General features: G+C 39.7%; 1 protein-coding gene across 1 annotated transcript; it reads right to left on the reverse strand.

The window, feature by feature from the left end:
- Nucleotides 1-243: 243 nt before the first annotated feature.
- On the reverse strand, nucleotides 244-17,865 carry znf330 (zinc finger protein 330). The gene is given in 10 exon segments (XM_052041282.1): nucleotides 244-700; nucleotides 4,328-4,445; nucleotides 4,664-4,710; nucleotides 5,531-5,635; nucleotides 8,929-8,977; nucleotides 8,979-9,056; nucleotides 9,479-9,558; nucleotides 13,426-13,496; nucleotides 13,850-13,869; nucleotides 17,573-17,865. Coding segments are annotated over 10 exon segments (966 nt in total). The 5' UTR covers nucleotides 17,693-17,865; the 3' UTR covers nucleotides 244-422.
- Between the last annotated feature and the right edge of the window lie 4,896 nt (nucleotides 17,866-22,761).

Genomic DNA, 22,761 nt, shown 5'->3' on the forward strand with positions numbered 1-22,761 from the left:
ATTTTTCCTGTGTAACTAGGAATGGGCAATAAATGCTGCCCTTACTAGTGACATTCATATTCGGATAAACAAAGAATAAGAATCACAGAGAACAGGAATAATTAAGCAAAGAGTTGCATAGGTGCTAATTGAATAGTTATATATTAGCATTTAAGTTAAAATAAAAAAGGGAAAACTAAAATTTGTCAAATGTCTGGGAAATTACAAGTAGGTAATTTTTAGGCAAATTAGGACATGTTATTTAGTAATTCATATTTATTTAAACAGCTTGAGAAAGATTTTATTGAAGTGTAGCTTTAAACCAACCAATAATTTTGCACTCCGAGGAACATTTACAATCCACCTTATTTTAATGCTCACTTGAAGTTACATTGTTAAATATCAAGTTACAAACAACTGTCAATGAATGTCCGTATGTAGTTTTACGATTCTTCATAGTCTGCATAGCCACTTGCATAGGTTCTCCCCAGATTTAGACCAGCAAATGTGTCCTGAAAGCCTTTATCATCATCTTTTTCTGTTTTCTCATCCACTTCTTCATCCTCCTCATCATATTCCTCATCATCTTCACCATATTCTTCATCTTCATCAACTGTACATGATCCACCTCCACCAGATGCCAAATTTTTCCAGTACTCATCATAGCCAGATGCACCACCATCATCTACACCACTCTGTCTGCCAAACTTCAGTCCACGAGCTATAATACAAAAACAATTCACTTGACATACAATTTACGATTGTTTGGTATTTTAATTAAATTTTACAGTTCATGGAGCAAAATATCCAGCATTAAAACATAAGGGATACAGAATTTCTTTATCACTTTGCAGAAACCATCTTGTTTTTAAGTTTGACTGTTGTACTGAGATTTGAGGTGGCACAGCAGTTAGTGCTGCTGCCCAGTTCTCAAGCTCCCTTAGGATCTTATGTTTGAATAAGGTCATCCCTTATTCTTCTGAACTTCAAGGAATACAGACCCAAACTATCTAGCCTCCCTTGGTAGCACACTAGTCTGGTGAATCTCCTTTGGACTGCCTCCAATGCCACTAAATCCTTCTTTAGGCAAGAGGACCAAAACTGTGCACAGTATTCCAGTAGTTTCATGAACACCGTATACAACTATAACAAAACCTCATTATTTTTAAACTACAACTCTTTCACAGTAAAGGCCAAAGTGCCATTTACCTCCTTTGCTACACATTGCACTTGCCTACTAACTTTCAGGCATTAAAACACCTTTGAACTTCTCTCATTTGCAGTCTCTCTCCATTTATAGTTCACCTTTTGATTCCTCCCAACAAAATACATGATCTCACACTTCTTTACATTAAACTCCATTTGCCAGGTTTTCATACAATTACTGAGTGTATCTAGATCCCATTGCAGAATCACAACATACCCTTCCACCAGTTTTTGTATCATTGGCAAACTTGGAAACCTTGTATTTCATTCCCTTCTCTGGGGCATTAGTGTAAATGCTAAACAATTGAGGGCCAAGAACTGATCTCTGGGGTACTCCATTAGTTATATCCTTCCAGCCTGAAAAGGACCCATTTATTCAACTTTCTGCTTTCTATGTGACAGCCACTTTCTCCAATATCCTGGGCTATTAATTCATCTTTTTTTTAGAAAGATCTTTATTAGTCACACGTACATCAACACACACAGTGAAATGCGTCCTTTTGCGTAGTGTTCTGGGGGCAGCCCGCAAGTGTCGCCACTCTTCCAGTGCCAACATAGCATGCCCACAACTTCCTAACCTGTACATCTTTGGAATGTGGGAGGAAACAGGAGCACCCGGAGGAAACCCACTCAGACACGGAGAAAACGTACAAACTCCTTACAGACAGTGGCCAGATTTGAACCCGGGTCACTGGCGCTGTAAAGCTTTACGCTAACTGCTAACACTACCGTGCCTTCCAGGCCCTTATGTGACAGCTTGTCAAATTCTTTTTTGGAAATCTAAATACACTATATCTACACCATCAACCCTCTATGTCACATCCTCAAAGAATTCAAGGAAATTTGTCAAACACTATTTACCTTTCAAAAACCCATGTTGATCAGTTTTGATTATATTAAGATTTCTTAAAAGATTCTCTTTAATTATCATGCCAACTATAGAAACTATAGATGTTAAACTAACTGGCCTATAGTCCCCTGCCTCCTGTCTTCCTTTTTGAACAAGGGAGAACAAGGAAGCTTTTTCTTCCACCCCCCCCACCAATCTTCTGGTATGCTTCCAGAATTTAACAAGTTTTGAAAATTTTCAACCAATGGGTCCACCAACTCCACAGCCCCTTTAAAACCCATGAGTGCAGGCCATTGGGTCCCTGTGATTTGTTTGCCTTTAGGCCCATGAGTTTCTCTAATACTTTATCTCCTGTGATTGAGATTTTTGCAAATTCTTCCATGTTATTTGAAGATAGTCTGTCTTAGAGACATGCAATGTTTTCCACGATGAAAACTGATACAAAAAAAAATTGATCTAATATATCTGCTGTGTTTCCATAGAACCCTAGAACAATACAGCACAATACAGGCCCTTCAGCCCACCATGTTGTGCCGACCGAACCACTCCTAAGACTATCTAACCTCTTCCTCCCACATATCCCTCTATCTTAAATTCCTCCATATGCTTATCTAACAATCTCTTGAACTTGACCAACATATCAGACTCCACCACCACCCCCGGCAGCGCATTCCATGCACCAACCACTCTCTGGGTGAAAAACCTCCCTCTGACGTCTCCCCCTTGAACTATCCCTACCCCCCCCCACCCCCATTACCTTAAAGCCATGCCCTCTTGTATTGAGCATTCCTGTTATTAATTCACCAGCCTTGTTGTCTAGAGGTCCCACACTTGCCTTAACTGCCCTCTTTCTATTTATATATCCATAGAAATTCTTACTGTTTGTTTTGAGATCATGTCAGTTTTCTCTCAAAAATCAATTTTCACTCTGCTAATCACCTTAAGTCTTTTGCTGCAGGATCCCAGAAACTTCCCAGTCCTCTGACCTACCACCAGCCTTTGTCACTTTGTGTCCTACTTTTCAATTTAATGTTATCCTTCTCCTCCTTTGTTAAACACAGATTGTCCCCCTTTCTCATGGGGATAAATTCCCATTGAGCAATATGGATCAGCTGTTTGAACATTTTCCACTTCTCACCTGCTGAGCTGTATCTTAGCTTACTTTTCCCAGCTCACCTTAGACAACTCTGCCTTCATACCATTGTACTATTTCTATACCACTTGCTCTTCTTTGGAGTCCTAAATTCCAATGCAACAATTGGCTGAATCACAATTGTTGAGTTAGATAGCTTAAGACCAGGCCAACTTCAGGTGCAATTTTTTTTAAAGAGCACCTTAACTTACAAGGATTCTCCTGTTTGACTATTAGCAATAGTGTAGGTTAATCATGCCATAGAAAATAAGTAGTCTATGGCCTCAGGTGGCTGGCCTTTCACCCAGGGGAAACTAACAAATTTAAGTCAACTAAACATTTACATGGTTCAAAACATTCTTATTTGATTTTATATTATAAACAAAGACTGTACCAGAAAGTAATTAAGCAGTCCCTCCAACCCACAGTTTTAAGAGAGTTCTTTAAAAAGCTTCGAAGAGAGTGCTAGTCAGTTTTCAGCTTTTGATTCAAGAACCACCACTCATCTTGCCCCCCCCCCCCCAAACAGGAGCAATTCTACAAGTTATTACATGCTTTATTTCTTTAAGTCCAAGATGAATTTAGATACAACCCTATCCTGAACTTCTGGAGCCTTAGACAAAATAATCAAAATTGTAAACTGCAATCTTTAATTCAGTTGTCTTATATTTTGTTTTGAGCTGCTTGATGAAGATCTCTCATTGGGAAACATCCAAGGGATGAAAGGCCAGTCAAGGACAAAGCTGAGGGAAGGTGTGGTCAAAAGGAGCCGTTTTGATAAGGTTCACAAATGTGAGTAATAATGTAACAGTATAGAAGGGAATTCCAGAGCGAAGGATGCAACAGCTGATGGTGCTGCCACCAATGCAACAAGAGAAACAGGGCTACACATTTGGGGTGGGGAGATCTATAAAACCTAGTGAATAGAAACTGATTATGAATTCACAGGTAGAAAATATGACTGTGGCACGTGATCTACTTTAAAGTTATTATTATTGAAAATCTCTTTACGAATGTGATGTTGAATAAAGTGGACTTTGAATTAAAGTAGACTCATCCAACCAACCCAATATTTGAATGTAGCATGAATAGTACAGTGGCTTCATCTCTCTGTAGAGAGCTGTTGAAACACATATGGATCAAGCAATGACTGAACTTACTGGACATGCTTAAATCCTTTGTTTCCTGTGTTTCATGACCGCATTTAGGACAGGGTGGCCCTTTCCCCTTTTCCTGTTTGAAGATCTTGCTGCGAACATGATCATTACAGTAACAGGCCTTCAAGGAAGGAAAGAGAGGGATAAAAAGAACATTTGTTGTGGAACTGAAGCCTCCAAGGAAATTAAAGCTTTAAATGTACACAGGTTTACATTTCAATGGAAGTTATCATTTACAAAACAGATGCTTAGTACAAAAGGGCAAATTAATTAGCACACTTTGTGGACTCAAGTCTCATCAATGGAACAAAGAGTTATTTAAAAACCCATTTGTATTACCTTACAACGTAGACAAGTATGTTGTCCTAGACGATTACAAGAGATGCCTGCCAAGAAATTAAATCCTGCTTAGTAAGGGAGAAACATTATAATAAACAAATCATAAACTGACTTAATAATAGTCTTTATTCTGACCACAAATTTTATTCTAAGAAACCTGGGAACTCCCAACCATGCTTATTTTGTTGGATGATTTTAAGCATCATGATAGAGATGCATTGGAAAGAGTAGAGCCCTTGAACTGTGCATAACAATAAGTAATCCAATGATGAATGATGTGTGAAACCTTTAATATTCTTAACACTGTGATATGTCCCAACAAAAATGCAAAATCTTTCCATCTTGAATGGTTCTGGTTAGATACAGAGCAAAGAAAACTACAGTGCCATCCGCTTAGATTTTATCCCTTTTACATTTTCTCTTCCACCCTGCCACCCCAATATCATACTTTTTAAACAAAGAAGTACACCAATAGACAAGGAGAACAGTTGAGACCAGTTCCTCCTCAACATCATACGGGCAAACAAGAATGACAATTCCTCCCCATTATAACACATGACTGCATACTGAGCGACTGCAGTGTCTCATTGAGACTTAACTGTTAAATGGAATTTTATTCTGTTGAGATTCTCTTTCAGCATGGACTGCCCTGAAATCATTTAGTCACTTCCAGGCCATGGACAAGATTTTCATCCAATCCAGCTGCACTTCAAAACATTTCTCAACACTTGGGACACTTTCTATTCAACTTGCCTCTGGACTACTACTATAATAGAAACTTTAACAATACAACCAGTTTATAGTTATATTTTTCCATGACTTGGGGGTCAAACCAGGAAAGTCTGTATTAGATAAACAAGAACTTACACTTATAAGTTTCAGCATCCAGAACTTGACAGCTGGCTTGATGCTCAAACTGATCATCTTCACAGAGGAAGTTGTTACAGAAGGAGCACCGGAATATCCTCCCTCCTATAATAAAAGATGTGAATTATGATGTGAAGTTAAGAAATTCTCTGCCAAATATGTGGCCATTTCCTCATAAAAACCACAATATACAAGTCCATAGGTAATGACAGTTCTGAAGTACATCGAGTTTTAGCAGAAATCTCTTCTGAAAGTTAAACTAACACTAATTCAACTTTATATCAGCTGGAAGCTGGTGCAACAGAAATTTGAATAGTCCAGGCCAGGCCTTGGAACACCCAAGATTTTTTTTTTGGTTTCACAGGTTAAAAACCCAACTATATCATTAGGTTTCCATTCTCCTAATTTGTCCATAAACTTTGCAATGAAGGAATCATAGTCAGAGCAGGCCATGATGTCTTCCACAGTTGAAATTTGAATTCGCTATATTTATTACATGGAATTAAGCCATCGATTTTATTACAATTGATTAAATGGATGCCAGCCAGCAACTTTGAGTGTAAAGTGACATGTGTAGACGTACATTATTGGTTAATAGAAAAAAATGATGTTCAATATTGCAAACCAATTAACTAATGGATAATGGAAACATAATCTGCTTCATACAACATAAATCAAGTTTGTACAATTCAGAAACAATTACATCAATTGGTTTGAATTAAAACACTTAATTGTATATTAAAATTGTATATTAAAATAATTGTATATTGTAAGTTTAATTTACTTTATGCATTGCACGTTGTAGTACTGGTCTCCAAATACAGGATGCTGTTTATCCACACTGAGTTACACTGTTGGAATTTACTAATGCACCCAGTGAGTGGCACTATGTTTATATGGCATCATATTGTTTATATGGTATCTGGTTTGCCACAGTAATAGTTCCTAAATACTTAAGTGTTACACATACAACACATTAAGCGGATTTAGAAAGCACAATTTAAAAGTGATTCTATAGTCCTCCTTTTATTGCATTAAGGCACAGAGGAGGCCATTCTGAGCAGAGCCCAGAGAGAATCTAACTACATACTCTTGGCGTTCCAATCGCCAAGTCCCTCACGTTCATCATCCTGGGCAGAAACTCAAGTGGACCAGCTTAGGGCTATAAAATCTGCCCACTGAGTAACCTGGTGCAGTTTGCAACAGACAGGCAAATATCAATGAGAAAAGGCTATGGGAGAGAATGGCTCTGCACTATGCCAGGTCTCACCAATCAGTGGGAACTAGATTCCCAGTTGATGACTTTGCCAAGGGGCACCCTGCAAGCATGGGTTTCCAAACACCTGATGAATGGAGAGTTTCTAGAGGCACACCATTTCTTATTTGTTAATATTTTTGGGATCCAGGCATAGCAGGCGAGGCCAGAATTTATTGCCCAAGCCTAATTGCAGTCACTCTGGTGATGGTATTCCCTCAGTGCTGATGAGGAGGGAGTTCCAGGATTCAGGCACAGCAACAAGGAAGTACTGGTGATACATTTTAAATCAGATTATGTGCGACTTAGAAGGAAGGTGGTTTCCCCATGTACCTAAAACCCTTGTCTTTCTTGGTGGTAGATGGTCAGGGTTTGAGAGATGCTGCTAAAGGAGCCTAGGTGAATCACTACAGTGCACTCTGTAGGTGGTTCACACTACAGCAACTGTCCCGATAGTCAAGAGAATGAAACTTTCAGGCAATTGATGGGATATGCCAATCAAATGGCTGCTTCGTCCCGGATGGTTTTGAGCTTCTTGGATGCTATTGGAGCTGTAATCATCCAAGCAAGTGGAGAGTATTCCATCATGTTCTTGATTTGTGCCTTGTAAATAGTGGAGAGGTTTTGGGATGTCAGGAGATGAGCCAGGCATCACAGGATAGCCAGCCTCTGACCTGCTCTGGCAGCTGTAGCATTAATGTGGCTGTTCCTGTCACGTTATGTTCAATGGCGACTTCTAACATCTTGATAGCAGAAGACTGAGCAAGAATATTCTGTTTAATGTCAAGGGTCTCTCTCTTGTTGGAAACTGTCACTACTGGGCACTTTTGTGGCATGAATGTTACTCATCATATGTCAGCCCAAGCTCAAATACCATCTACGCCTTGTTGCATTCAGGCACGGACTACTTCATTTGCTGAAGAGCTGGAAACGGAATTGAACATTCCCATTTCTGACCTTATGAAGGAAGGTCATAAATGAAGCAGCTGAGATAGCTGGGCCTAAGACACTGCACTCAGAACTTGCTGCAGTAATGCCCGAGGGCAGGGGTGACTGACTTCAAACAACTATAACCACCTTCCTCTGAGCAGGGTAGGACTCCAAATAATGGAGCATTAATTTCCTTAATGCCCACCGATTTGTTTCACGAGGACCCCTTGATACCATGTTCAGTAAAAATGCTGGCTTGATGTCAAAGACGGTCACTGTCACTTCCCCTCTAAAATTCAGTTCATTGGTCCAAGGCTGTGAAAAAGTCTGGAGCAAGTGATCCTGGCAAGACTCAAATTGGGCGATGCTATCTGATAGTACTGTTCAATTACACCTCCCATTCCTTTGTTGATGATTGAGAGTAGACCGATTGTGCATTAATCAGCATTGTTGGATTTGCCTTGCTTTTTGTCAATGGGACATATCTAGGCAATTTTCCAAGTCAGGTAGATGCCAGTGTTGTAACTGTACTGGACCAGCTTAGCTAGTCTTGGATTGAAGATCTTCAGTACAATAGCCAGCATGTTGCCTGGTTCCATAGCCTTTGCTGTATCTAGCACTCTCAGTTGTTTCCTGTTATCATGTAGAGCAAAATTGGCTTCTATAATGGTGGGGATTTTGGGTGGAAATTTAGATGGAACATGCACACTCGCTTTCACCTGAAGATGGTTGTGAATTCTTCACCCTTGTCTTCCACATGCTGGACCCTGCCATTGTTGAGGCTGGGGATAGTATCGGAGCCTTCCCCTCCCGTTTAATTAGTAGAACGTTCGTCTCCCCCAATGTCACACTGGAAAGAACTCATCAATATACCAACAAAGCAATAATTTTGTTTCCAGCTAGCTTTAATGCCATTCTTATGACCCTGAATTTTAGCAAATATAGATAAAGGATTATGGAAAACAATTTACATCTTGTCTCAAATGTCATCAAGCCAGTCCATACTCAGCAAATTCTGTCATCATCTTAAGTGTACCATCAATAATGTTAGGTTGAAAAGGAAAATAAAACTGGAAATGCTGAAATAAAAATAGAAAATGCTACAAATACTCAACAGGTCAAGCAGCATTTGTGAATAGAAAATGAGAGATGGTTGCTTAGTAAAGAAAATGTTTAATCTTCCTCAAAAGAAGCAATTGGAGATCATCCTTACCATGATCCCATACACCCCTCTCACACTCAATACATTCAACGTCAGCAAGGTGGGCAGATACAAGCATGTGTGCTCAGGCACTTCCTGCCATGACACACCCAGGCCTCACAGAAGTCACAAACTGCTCCCTACAAGGGGAAAAGAAAATACAACAGTTGTCTTCATGTGTTTAACTTTCATTTCACGTATCTGGTGTTTATTGTGTAGTATTAAATAAATTTTAAAACTTTTATTACAGCACCAAACCTCTACAGGTCTCAGTTACTCAACTGGAGAAGTTTTATATTCATCGCTCAGACATTGATAACATAGACAAAAACCTTGTTCACTGTCAGACTTACTTACAGCTTCTTCTTTGATGGTGGACTAATTTAAATTCAGCAACACAAGTAATGTTAAACATAAAAATTGTCAAATTTAATGATAAAAAATACTTCCAGTTTTTGTTACTGAAGAAAAATGAAAATATGATCAAGATTAGAGAAAAATCTCATTCTAATGTGGAATTCTTCCAAATAACCCAATGGAGAAAAGCCAAGTGAATACTCACCACCATGGCAAGCCCTGTACTGTAGACACCAGGATGCTTAACAACACAGTCTGAACTTTTCAACATACATTTTGTTTTACCTAAAGTGCACAGAAAGATGCAACTCATAAAGGAGACACATTGTGTCTGTAAAGAAAATAAATACACATACAATATATTAAGTCTATATTGAAAGCACAAACACATCTGTTCCCTGCTAATTGACCTGCTGAAAATCTTTTCTGGTTTTGTTTTTCCTTCATATTTCCTATATCTGTAGTATTGTGTTCATCACTAAGCTATGAGTGACTGCTGTCAGTCAGTCAAAAGAACCAAGTACTCTGGGATGAAGCATCTCCTCCAGTGTTTTGCACATCAGCCATTTACATCAGTCCAGAGATCTTTCTAACCAGTGTATAAATGGCCCATGCAAAATTCTGATGAACATGTCATGTTAGGATAGCAACATCTCTCACAGCATATCCCAGCCAGTACCAAATTGCCAGGCTCTCTTTCTGTATTCCCAATATTTAGAATAAGGACTGTTAGGGAATAGTAGCCATTGTCAGTGGGTAATTTATGTTTTTCTTGCAAATAAGTTTTTCATTGCACCTGTGTATACATGTACTTGTGCACATGACAATAAACTCGACTTTGACTTTAGACATATAGTAGCCATTAATGCAAACAAAAGTTTCCAAACTACTTCCTAATGTAAGTTCCAAGCAGAACTTAGTTTTGAAATTACAAGGACAACTGCATAAATCTGTGAAAGGGGCAGGCCACAAGTTCAAAGCAGGATGCCACTTAAGAGATGCGCTTTGGAAACTGAGAAACCATAGATGAAGTTCAAGATATTGGAAGTAAGATAGCTGTATTGCACCACTGTAACACACACTTCAGGGGGATACGATAGATAAAGGTGGTGCTGTGTCTCCGTCACGAGAGGTTCTAAACTGGCTATTTCACTCCTTCACAAACCAAACTTTAGTCACTGCCATACTCATTTCACTGATCAATACTGGAAGAAAGTCTGTGTATCCAAAGAGCCATCCCTTACAATATGACAGTACAAGCAAGGATGGATGTTTTGAATGTTTGGGTTTTCTTTTGTCCTCAGAAGCTCTTAAAATATCAATGTGAACTACCTTGTCTCAACAAAGATATTTGAGTATTTAGAGTTGGTCTTCTTATATAAGATGTGCTCCCATTGTAAATATACAATTCTATAGAACCATTTGTCAACTTACAAAATATTTAAGTAAACTATTGAAATTGTATTTTATCACCTGTTATTACCTTCATAATGAATATAAAAACTCTAAGTACTTTGAGCTTGGGGAGATTCTTCCACCAGATCTCTCCAGGGTATTTGCTTGTGCTGAATAAAGACCTGTTCTAAGGTTGATGTATTGATGGAATCGACCCACCAGCTAGCAGGTCGAGGACCATCCTTCATCATTCCAGCTTCCTCTTTGTAAAGAGTTTATCCTTTACTTCCTCATTCCATCAGCTCCCATATATTCCCCAAGGAATTTCTGCTGTCGATTTCCTTTTTATTTTAGCTGCTATTTTATTTTGTCTTATTTTCTCCTGTTCATTCTTTCTAAACCTTTCCTTGTTGACTTTACTCTCCACAGTCTCTTCTAATTCTCTGCTGCATCTGCTCTAAAGTTTGCTGATTTTTTTCAGACCTCATTTTTGGTTTGTGTCCACTCTTCATTGGGAACAGGCCCCAATAAATAAAAAGTTCATACAGTACTTGAACACAAAGTAAAGTTGACGTAGCCTAAAGCAGATCTCCAAAAGAGGGAAATAAACTACCCTCCAGGACATTACAACTATGTAGCCCGATGCCAGATAGGCCAGCATGTCATTTAGTAATCTAAGTGAAGATTAAATTGACAAATGCTTTTAAATGCAATGCTTTTATCGCACCTTCCAATCTTAAAAAAAAATCTATATCAATTACACTTTTGTAGCTGTCTTTCACTTGTCAAGTAGTGTGGCGTCACATTGGAATGGACTGTGCTCAATTTAGTCTGCTGCCCACATTCGGTGCCACTTCTACCGAGGCTGCGCGGCATGTTTAATTGCATCTGAAGCCTCCCTGCCGAGTCTGTCCCACAAAGTAGAATAGACTGCAAGTGGCAACTAGGCATCAGATGGCGAGCTCAGAGACCCTGCCCCAGACTATCCTTCTGTCAAACATCTTTGAACTGTTTAAATTGAGACATTTAAAAACAATTCAAAAGAAATTAAATGTATTTTTAATAACATAAATAAATAAAAATTAAGATCAAGTTAAAAACAGAAAAACAAACAGAACTCTTACTTTTCAAATGAATAGGGCCAATTGACTATCTGTTGCAGTTAATACCTAATTAGACTTCCATTTGCCAAAGCTATGAATTCAGCATTCCCATTCTCGGAAGTTCATTTTTTCCGCATTCACTCCTATTCATCCATACAGCCAACCCTCCCTGACCTTTTCCTGTGGCTTATTGAAACGATAATTCCAATCACACGTGCCTGTTTCCAGCCACATTAAAGGCATCACCACAACACATTTCACAACTCTTTTCTGTTGCATCCACAATTGACAAAATCCAATAATCCAATTCCAAATTCTCCAGTGTCTACTATTTGGTTCTCATTCATGAAACTGGTACACAGTGGATTTGCTCAGTGGTCAGTATCTGATCGATAAGCAGGCATTGGTTCAACTAACAGCACACAAGTTATCTATTTTAAAACAAACTGCAAGTCATTAAGTGCACATGTACAGAAAGGATTCTAAAAATACAACACCTCAAACATACTTTTTTTCAAATCCAAATATTCTTCACAGTATCTCCCAGATAATACAGCCTCATTCCCATCTAAAGCAAAATCACACCAGTAACTTACAATGTCTTCCTTGATTTAGTTGTTAGGACAAAATGTCACTATTTATCCTGTCATCTTACTATTTTTTGCTAGTGATTAAAAACACCCAAATCTGTAACATTCCTAACTAGCATTCATTCACAATTTTTCTGGTAAAAAAGCAGTAACCAAAATAACCACTAATAACTGTGATAAGACTATTGAACAATGAGATGGACTGTGACCTCACGATCTACCTTGTTGTGAACTTGCACCTTATTGCACTGCACTTTCTCTGTCGCTCTGACACTTTACTCTGCACTGTTATTGTTTTTACCTGTACTACATCAATGCACTCTGTACTAACTCAATGTAACTGCACTGTGTAATGAATTGACCTGTATGATCGGCTTGCAAGACAAGTTTTTCACTGTACCTCGGTACAATTGACAATAATAAACCAATACTAATAATATGGTTATTAATTAATAACTGCACCAGATCCATTTATCTGAAAAATGCTAACCTCTTTCCTAGGCTATACATCTTTCCTAGGCTATACTGTGTAGAACCCATTAAACCAGGAGGAGCAACCATGAAACTTACTTCTGTAACATTTACATTAATTCCAGATGACAAATTTCACAAGATCCCCAAATTCATTCCACTTTACCTGCCTATCCACTCCATCAAATGTAGCCCATTAAGATTGCAAACCTTAACTACAATTTGCTGAAAAATGCCTTATAAAAAAATTAAACTTTTAAGAAATATACATGAAATCCGTTTGTACAAGGTCACTCAGGATTCCATTAATAGCAGACCCTGTATATACATATACAGTTCTGCCACCTAGGGTAAAGTAACACTACCATAGCATAAACACAAAAGTTTCAAGAGCTCTTGCCATCAACCCCATGTCATCCCCCTTACACCAATGAAATCTTTTGATGAAGTTTTATTTACAATTAAAATGTTAATCTTCCTTTTGTTTCACAGTAGCCTCGCCTAATAATCTTCGCAACTATTACTGGACATCACAGGAAGAAAACATGTTAAAGCAACTGCAATAATCCAAGAACTTACTGAATGTGACTTACCACACTGCGCACAAATAGGTAACTTTTGTACCGAATTACAGAAGTAACAAAAAGCCCGGTTCTTTTGACGTCTTGCCCAAAGGAAGAAAGTGAACATGGGAAATAAATGCAAAGTTAGGTCCAGAAACATTAAATGATATGCATCTGCTCCACCATGATATGGACACTGTCACAAGAATCGAAATAATGAACAATTAACAGGACCCTTTGTTTAGCAGATTACAAGAACAAACAAGAAAAAAAATCCTTGATAGCAAGCTAAATTTCAATGAGAAAGTCTGACAGTATTACCCTATAGCACATTCGGTACAACAGGTTAACATGATGGAAGTATCAAGACTGACTAAGACTACAGATATTAAATCAAAAAGCATGCTGACTCGTAACTGCAAAAACTGAGAGTAATAATTCTCTGTTCTCTTACCTTTGGCACTTATCGCATTCCTGTTGGAAACAAGGAGAAAATATTTTCAGGACAGAACTAAAATGGAGCCACAAACTAAAAACTTAACAGGAAATGCAACTTTTTAAAGCACTCTCATCTAAATGAAATTGATTCAATTGCGTTAAACCTGGAAAACCAGGGATGGACTATAAACAGCGGCAAACCAACGATGCCAATATGCCAGCAATAATTTCACAAAAAAAAGCATCAGGCATCCTTTTCTCTATTACACCCATGTTTTTTTTTAAATATGCTTCTGAATGCATGACCATGGTCATGTGATCATGGAACAACACAGTGAAAACATCAATACAATTGTTTCTATCAGATGGTATTTAGTAAGGCAATTTACTTTCTAAATACCAACAAGTTTTTAAGAAGCAACACTCACTTTTATGAAAGCATATTCAGTAATGAAGTAGACATTTAGCATGGGAGTGGGGAAGTGATTGGAGGGGGTGGTGGGGGGGGGCGCGGGAAATTAGCTTGCACCTCCAAGTCTTGTTTCAATTCAGGCAAGCCTAGCATTATTAAGGTCCACCATCTGCAGTGGATAATGGATCACATCAGAAAGGAGTTTGGTTTGTCTCAATCTGGCTGCCAGCAGCATGGATTTCCAGCCTAAAACTGCCAATAATGGGAAGCCTCACTCACAGGCCTCAAAACAGCTGAAGTGGAAAATGGAAATAAAAAAAAAATCACACTAATATCATATGAAGTTCTTTAAGCAGATCAGTTTTGTTTTTAATTTACCACATTATAAGCTTTGATTAGATGGCTTTTAAAAAAAATATTCAATGTCATTGCCCTCGACTTTCCATTTAATGATCAGCATGAAAACTGCAGGTACCACTGATATTTGACAGCCATGCTAGGTCAAAGGTGACATACTGATCCAAAAGCAGCTTACAATGGCAACAAACTACTAACAAATCACATCTTGTGATGTTATAACCATTTTCTGGAAAGTTCCATGTGTTATTACTTATACCATACCACAATTTTTTTTTGGTATTTCTGCTCATTAATCATAGGCCTGCCTCTTTAAAATCAATGAGAGATTCCAAATCTTCTCTTCTGCTACTCACTGCTCAACTTGCACTGAAAAATGATGCTGGCAACTGGTAGCAGTGCAATCCATTGACTGAAAGTGCATTCACTAACTGCAATCAAATGACATACTGTATTTCAGCCTTTTATACACTCAGGGTTAAGTATTTTAGTAGTACATTCTATCCAAAATAAGAGGACCTTGGCCACCATTTGATTTTGTCATCTCTCCAAGGGCACCAAAACTCTTCTTTCTAGTTTCCCATCGTGCATTCAGATTTTCACCAAATGGACTGAACAATTTTGAAACCCTGCCTTGAAGAAGTGGCACATTGCCCAAGACTGAGGCAGAGTTCAGTAGTTTTGCTCACATGAGGACCAGAGTTGAAAACCATGCATTGCAAGAGAATTGCAATCGACTAAGCTGCATCTTTCATTCATTTTTCAGCAGCATTCACATCCCAAAAAGTGAATTAAAAAAAATATTGATTTGTCAGCTGCTATTTTATGCATTTACCAGAGATTACCAGGCATACATTTGGTACTTGAAGAAAATTTGGGCAATTAATTGAAGATGAATTCAGAACTTAAGAATCATGCACCTGATTTTTATGTGCACTTCTTAAAGTTTAATTCAAATCTTAATCATTACTGTTCTCATATTCAGAAACCAGCAGTGTCAGGGTCTTGTGTCAAATTATACACTGTCCCATTTGTCTAAAGATTGTAACTATTTGGTGTGTGCTATTTCTTGTGATTTTATAATATTCTTAGCATAATTCTGAATCTAGAAAATTTCTATGCAAATCTACTATGCAAAATCTGCATACAAATAGAGAAAAACTAGTGTATGCTGCCAATCCCACTGTTGTAGGGAATCATGGGGTCACTGACTTTTATACTGGTCTGTGAGTAATTCCCTAAAACAAAGGAAAAAGCAACCAACATAAAAGAAAACCAAGCTTACATCACAACCTGAGTAAATTGTTCTACAGTCTGGTCATATACTGTTGAACTGCCTAAAGCAAGTGAAATGACTTCCAATCTTGGTTACTGACAAAAAAAACTTGCATTTATTTAGGCCTTCAATACAGTAAAATTTCCCAAGGTAATTCACAAAGTTCAACAGATTGCCATGTACAGAGTTATCTGGACCAAGGTTAACTTGCTTCCTTTCGGCTTTGTGAGTTCCGAGGTGGCTAATGAGGCCAATGTAGGAACTGCAAGCTCTTTCACAGACAAGGCAGGTGGTGGTTGACAGGAGGGTAGATTGTGAAGTGGTGTGCTCTTTCCACTGCTTGTGCAGAGCTTCTGCATGCTCCTGATAAATGAAAGCCTCCAGGTCTTCCATACCATTCCAAATGCACCTCCTTCACTTTGTATGGTCATCGGTCAAAGATTCCCAGGAGTTGGTCTTTTTCACTATCCACCTGGTAATCTCCTCCCACATGAGAGCTCAGAATAGAGTGCCTGTTTCAGGAGTCAGGTATTGGTCATACAAACAATGTGACCAGATCAATAGGTACCTAGGGCCTTAGCACCTTTTGGATTGCATCAAGCCAAAATTGGAACAGCCCAGGTATCCTAAAGGGTTGTAAAGCTGCAAACAGGTCCAGCAATAGAAAGGAGCAATATCATGATGAGATAAAAAGAGAAAATGCTAATAAACACTTAGCAGGTCAGATAGCATGTGGAAAGAGAAACAGGATTAACTTTTCAGGTCACAGACCCATCATCAGAACTGGTGGAGAGAGAAAATAAAGACAAGGAAGACTGCATATGCTGGAAATCTGGAGCAACACACACAAAATGCTGGAGGAACTCAGCGGGTCAGGCAGCATCTATGGAGGGAAATGAATAGTTGACATTCTGGGTCGAGACCCTTCATCAGGACTGTAAAGAAAGAGAGATAATATAAAAGGATAGGGTGGGGGAGGGGGCGGAACAAGTCCACTGTAAAGTTTCTTTGAGGTATGCCTATCCTGAAGTTTTCCTCCTCTCTTTGACAGGAGTTCTGTGAGACCCTCTCTCACTGCTCCCTGTGATCTCTGCTGCTCTTGCTACACCCACCCTTTTCTACCGGCCATCTTTCCTCTTCCTCGCCAGCCTAGATGAAGGGTCTCAACCCAAAACGTCAACTGTCCATTTTGCTCCACATATGCTGCCTGACCCACTGAGTTCCTCCAGCATTTTGTGTGTTGCTGCGAGAGAGAAAATAAGCAAGTTTTAAGTTGCAGAACAACATCAGTGTAATGGTGTCCAGAGATCACTGATAATTGTATGTCACATACTTACACTTTTGCAAATCATTGCATAATACACGCATACCTCGTTATAATGATGACACTTCACTTTAACAAAACCCAAGTTAGCTGACCACATGTAATAACAATCATTACTATTTTTGTGTAATGAATGGAAAGGGAATTATTCTTTTGTCATTGGATAGTTGACGTCAATTTTATGGGAGCACTGGTTAAAAAAGTCAGGGAATGAACATTTCCAAACAATCAGACATTATAAAGAGAGGGGTCGACGTTAAAATTGAGTAAAAAAGCAAGGAATTGCCTCCGATGCAAGCGAATTCTTGGGCCTAAACCTAATGCAGGCTCACCACCGCCTGACAGTCTGCCCGCCGCTGGGTTCACCCACCATGGAGGCGTTGCAGGGCTGCTTCGCCACATCCACGTTGTCTTTGGCCGCCCGGGTCAACTTTTCGCGCACTTTGCGACTTTCAGCCTTCTTTCGCGCCCCAGTCTTCTTTTTCGGCATCTTGTAAACCGACGCAATGTGCTCGCCAGCAAGAGGTGTGACAAGCCGGCCGGCCGGAGAGAACGGGCGACCGGGCGCTGCTCAGCACCGGGCGCTCACCGGGCCCGAACCGTGTGATCCGCCCGCCGCCGGCTGACGGCGCTTCATTCCCCGCCCCGCGACTGTGACGTCGCCGGGAGTCACGGCCGCGTGCGGCGGAACCCCGAACGTCCGGCGCGCTCGTGACGCTTCGCTGAGCTCCAGGTGGTGGCTGGTTGCAGCACCAAGTGGTGGGGTGACAGTGGCGGACTTCAGGAGCACACGGTGCTGCGGGCGGGCAAATCAAACGGCTGAAGGGCTGACATAACAATGCAAATAACAATGGGTGCACTGCTAAAAGCCATGCAGGAGCATTATGCATTTTTCTGCAACTGGCATATAATATAAAATTAAGGAAGTTACATTAAATCTTTAGGGCGGTATAAACAATCTTTAGTATAAATAGCAGGACATATCTCAGTTGCAGATATGGGTGGAGGAATGGCAGATGGAGTTTAATCCAGCCAAATGTGAGGTGTTGCACTTTGGGAGATCAAATGTAAAGGGACAGTACACTGTTAATGGCAGGATCCTTAACAGTGTCGATGTACAGAGGGATCCTGGGGTCCAAATCCATGAAAGTGGCTGCACGGGTTGTAGGGTGGTAAAGAAGGAGTATGGCATGCTCGCCTTTATTAGTCGAGGCATTGAGTTCAAGAGTCAGGAAGTTATGTTGCAGCTTTATAAAACTAATTAGGCTGCATCTGGAGTCCTGCATTCAATTATGGTCACCCCATTACAGGAAGGATGTGGAGGCTTTGGAAAGGGTGCAGAAGAGGGTGCTGCCTGGATTAGAGGGCATATACTATAAGGAGAGGTTAGAGAAACTTGCGTTGTTTTCTCTGGAACAGCGGGGGCTGAGGGGAGACATGATAGAAGTTTACGTTTATGAGAGGTATAGATAGACAGCCAGTATCTTTTCCCCAAGGTCGAAATGTCTAATACTAGAGGGCATGCATTTAAGGTGAGAGGGGGTATGTTCAAAGGAGATGTGTGGGGCGAGTTTTAATACAGAAAGTGGTAGGTACCTGGAATGCGCTGCCAGGGGTGGTATTGGAGGCAAATACGATAGAGGCGTTTGAGAGGCTCTTAGATATGTGCAGAGAATGGAGCGATATAGACATTCTGTAGGCAGAAGGGATTAGTTTAGTTAGGCATTTAATTACTAGTTTAATTAGTTTGGCACAATATCATGGGCCGAGGACCTGTTCCTGTACTGTACTGTTCTTTGTTCTTTGTAAATCACCAGTTAAGCCACAGTTGCTGTCCAGTTCTGACTAAGACAATTTAAGAAGAACCTTGAAGAGAAGGAGAGCAATGTATCATGCCAAGGATGATAGTCTACAGTAATATTGAAAGACTAGAAAAGATGGGATTCTTTTTTAGAGATTATCAATTGTTTTTGCATAAATTTTACAAAGTCCTTAACAGTCAGGTTTTAACTTTGTGGGCACAAAAATGTTTTAATATCAATAGATTAATTATCATTAATATGCGTAAACGTGCACAGTTCAGAAGGGATATAGAAAAGAAAGTGTGCAAATTGGATTTACATGGATAGTTTCACAACTGAAAGATTATGACTATCAAAAAGATTGCCCTGGTTTAGGTTCTTCTCCCTGAACAAGACTGAGAGGTAACCCAGTGGAATTCTTTAAATTGTGTAGGAATTTGATAAGGTTAAGGTGGAAAAGATGTTTTCAGATAGTGAAATCCAAAACTAAGGGTTACAGATAAAAGTAAATCATTAATAAATTCAAAAGGAATTTGCGTAAGAAGTCTTTATTCAGAGAGGTATGAAATTGGGTTGATAAAGTGAAGAGCTTAGACATGCCTTAATAACTACCAACCAGTGGCTCTGACGTCCACCATCATGAAGTGCTTTGAGAGGCTGGTCATGACACACATCAACTCCAGCCTCCCAGACAACCTTGACACACTGCAATTCGCCTACCGCTGTAACAGGTCTAGAGCAGATGCCATCTCCCTGGCCCTATGCTCAGCTCTGGAGCATCTGGACAGTAAAGACACCTGCGTTTGTTTATTGACTACAGCTCCACCTTCAATACTATAATTCCAAGCAAACTCATCACCAAACTCCGAGACCTGGGACTCAACACCTCCCTCTGTAACTGGATCCTTGTCTTTCTGACCAACAGACTGCAATCAGTGAGGATAGGCAGCAACACATCCAGCATGATTATTCTCAACACTGGTGCCCCACAAGACTGCATCCTTAGCCCTCTACTCTACTCCCTATATACTCATGACTGTGTGGCCAGATTCTGCTCTAACTCCATCTACAAGTTTGCAGATGATACCACCATAGTAGGGCTTATCTCAAATAACGATGAGTCGGGGTACAGGAAGAAGACAGGGAGCTTAGTGATATGGTGTCCTGACAACAACCTTACCCTCAATGTCAGCAAAACAAAAGAGCTGATCATTGACTTCAGGAAAGGGGGCAGTGTACATGCACCTGTCTACATCAACGGTGCTGAGGTCAAGAGGGTTGAGAGCTTCAAGTTCCTAGGAGTGAACATCACCAACAGCCTGTCTTGGTCCAACAATGTAGACACCATGGCCAAGAAAGCTCACCAGCGCCTCTATTTCCTCAGGAAGCTAAAGAAATTTGGCATGTCCCCTTTGACACTCACCAACTTTTATCAATACACCATAGAAAGCATCCTATCTGGATGCATCACAACTTGGTATGGCAACTGCTCTGCCCATGACAGCAAGAAACTGCAGAGAGTTGTGGACACAGCCCAGCGCGTCACAGAGACCAGCCTCGCCTCCATGGACTCTGTCTATACCTCTCGCTGCCTTGGTGAAGCTGCCAGCATAATCAAAGACCTCTCCCACCTAGGTCATTCTCTCTTCTCTCCTCTCCCATCGGGCAAAAGATACAGGAGCCTGAGGGCACATACCACCAGGCTCAAGGACAGCTTCTATCCCACTGTGACAAGACTATTGAACGGTTCCCTTATATGATGAGATGGACTCGTGACCTCACAATCTACCTTGTTGTGACCTTGCACCTTATTGTCTACTTGCACTGCACTTCCCTGTAGCTGTGACACATTACTCTATACTCTATTATTGTTTTTTACCTGTACTGCCTCAATGGACTTTGTACTAACTCAATGTATCTGCACTGTGTAATGAATTGATCTGTATGATCAGCATGCAAGACAAGTTTTTCGCTGTACCTCGGTACAAGTGACAATAATAAACCAATACCAATACCAAGTACGTTAAAAAAAGCCAGATGAGAATTGTTTGGATACCTTGACAGGTTGAGGTGAAGGAAGGATGGAAGAACCTCTTGTGCAAAGTAAGGATTAATGTAAACCTGTTGGGTTGAATGGCTTGCTTGTGTGCTGTCAATTCCATTTGGTAAATTGCAGAAAAGTAGCACAGGAAATGATTGTTATGGATGCAGCTTGCCACATGGTGGTGTATTATTCCTGCTATCACCAGTGTGTGTACATGAGACATCTGCTGACTCAAAAGACTAAAAAGCCATCTGGCAACTGTACATTTGCTAAAGGAATAAAATTTGCTATATTCAAATGAGTCATAAAACCACAGTAATATTGCAAAACAAACAATGTTAACTACCCTCAAAAATAACTTGTGGTTGATTGAACATATTCACAAATAATATTCATCCCTGATGTACAATTTGTAGAATCTGATATATTTGGACCCAAACCTTTTCAGTCTATTTTCGTGATTCACTGATAACATTGTTCTAAGCTTACTTTCCAGCAACTGGAGCAAGAACATTTATAAACATTTCTTATATATTCATTTTTTTTCAAGGGATGGTTAGTAAAGGGAAGAACATTTTTCATAGGATTGTGTCCTAAGGTCATGCAATCAATGCTGTAATGTTAACAACAGAACATCAAAAACTTGGAATGAAAATATTAAGTCCTCCAATATTCCTCCTGGATTCCAGTAATTATTATATTGCTGGAATATTTGCATCATCTGAACATAGCTTGGATATCTTTAGTTAACTCCTTGTGTATTATTTACAAATATATTTATTCTATTATAGTATGCGAAGAATTTAACTATTGTCTTTGTTTATGTATTTTTATGCTGTTGCAATCAGATTCCAATGTGATTTTTTGGCTTTGATTCTATCCCTAGCAATTTTACCGTTTTATATGTCTTACTATGTGTGGATCATTGTGGTCCAGATCTCATTAAAGTCTTGGACCAAACATAAACAAAATGGCTGAATTCTTGAGGTGATATAAGAATATCTCCCCTTGACATCAAAGCAATATTTGACTAAATATGCAGCACGGATGCTAGTAAAATTGAATTCAATGGGAATCATTGGCAAGGTGCTCCATTGACTGGAGTTGTACTTTGCACAACAGAAGATTATTGTGGGTGCTGGAGGTCAATCGTTCCAGCTCAGGAACTTCAATTTAGGATTACCTTGTGGTCATGTCTTAGGCTCAAACATATTCAACCACTTCCTCCATCATAGGGTCAGGAGTTGAATGCTCGCTGATGATTGTACAGTGTTCAAATTCAGAAGTAACTCCTCAGAAACTGAAACAGTTCAGGCCTGCATGCAGCAAGATCTGCATAGAACTCAGGCTTGGGATTAGTAAGTGGCAAATACTTGCATCACACAAATGCCAAGAAATGATTGTCTCCAGGAAGAAAGAATGTAAACATCTTCACTTGAAATTCAATTGCATCTACAATTCCAATTCTCCAGCATCACCGTCAGTAATTTGAGGGTCACCATTGACAAGAAGCCAACTGGCGTAGCTACATAAGTACAGTAGCTATAGGAGCCACCCAGAAGCTGACTTTTGCACCTTCTGACCCCCTAAAGTCAGATAAAGTACTCCCTTTTTGCCTGGATGTATGCTGCAATAATGGTAAAGAAGCCCAATGACATTAAAAACCAAAGAGCCTCCTTGATTGGCACTCCATCCTCAACCAAACCCTCACTT

This window comes from Pristis pectinata, chromosome 2 (genome assembly GCF_009764475.1).
Source record: "Pristis pectinata isolate sPriPec2 chromosome 2, sPriPec2.1.pri, whole genome shotgun sequence".
NCBI classification, from domain to species: Eukaryota; Metazoa; Chordata; class Chondrichthyes; order Rhinopristiformes; family Pristidae; genus Pristis; species Pristis pectinata.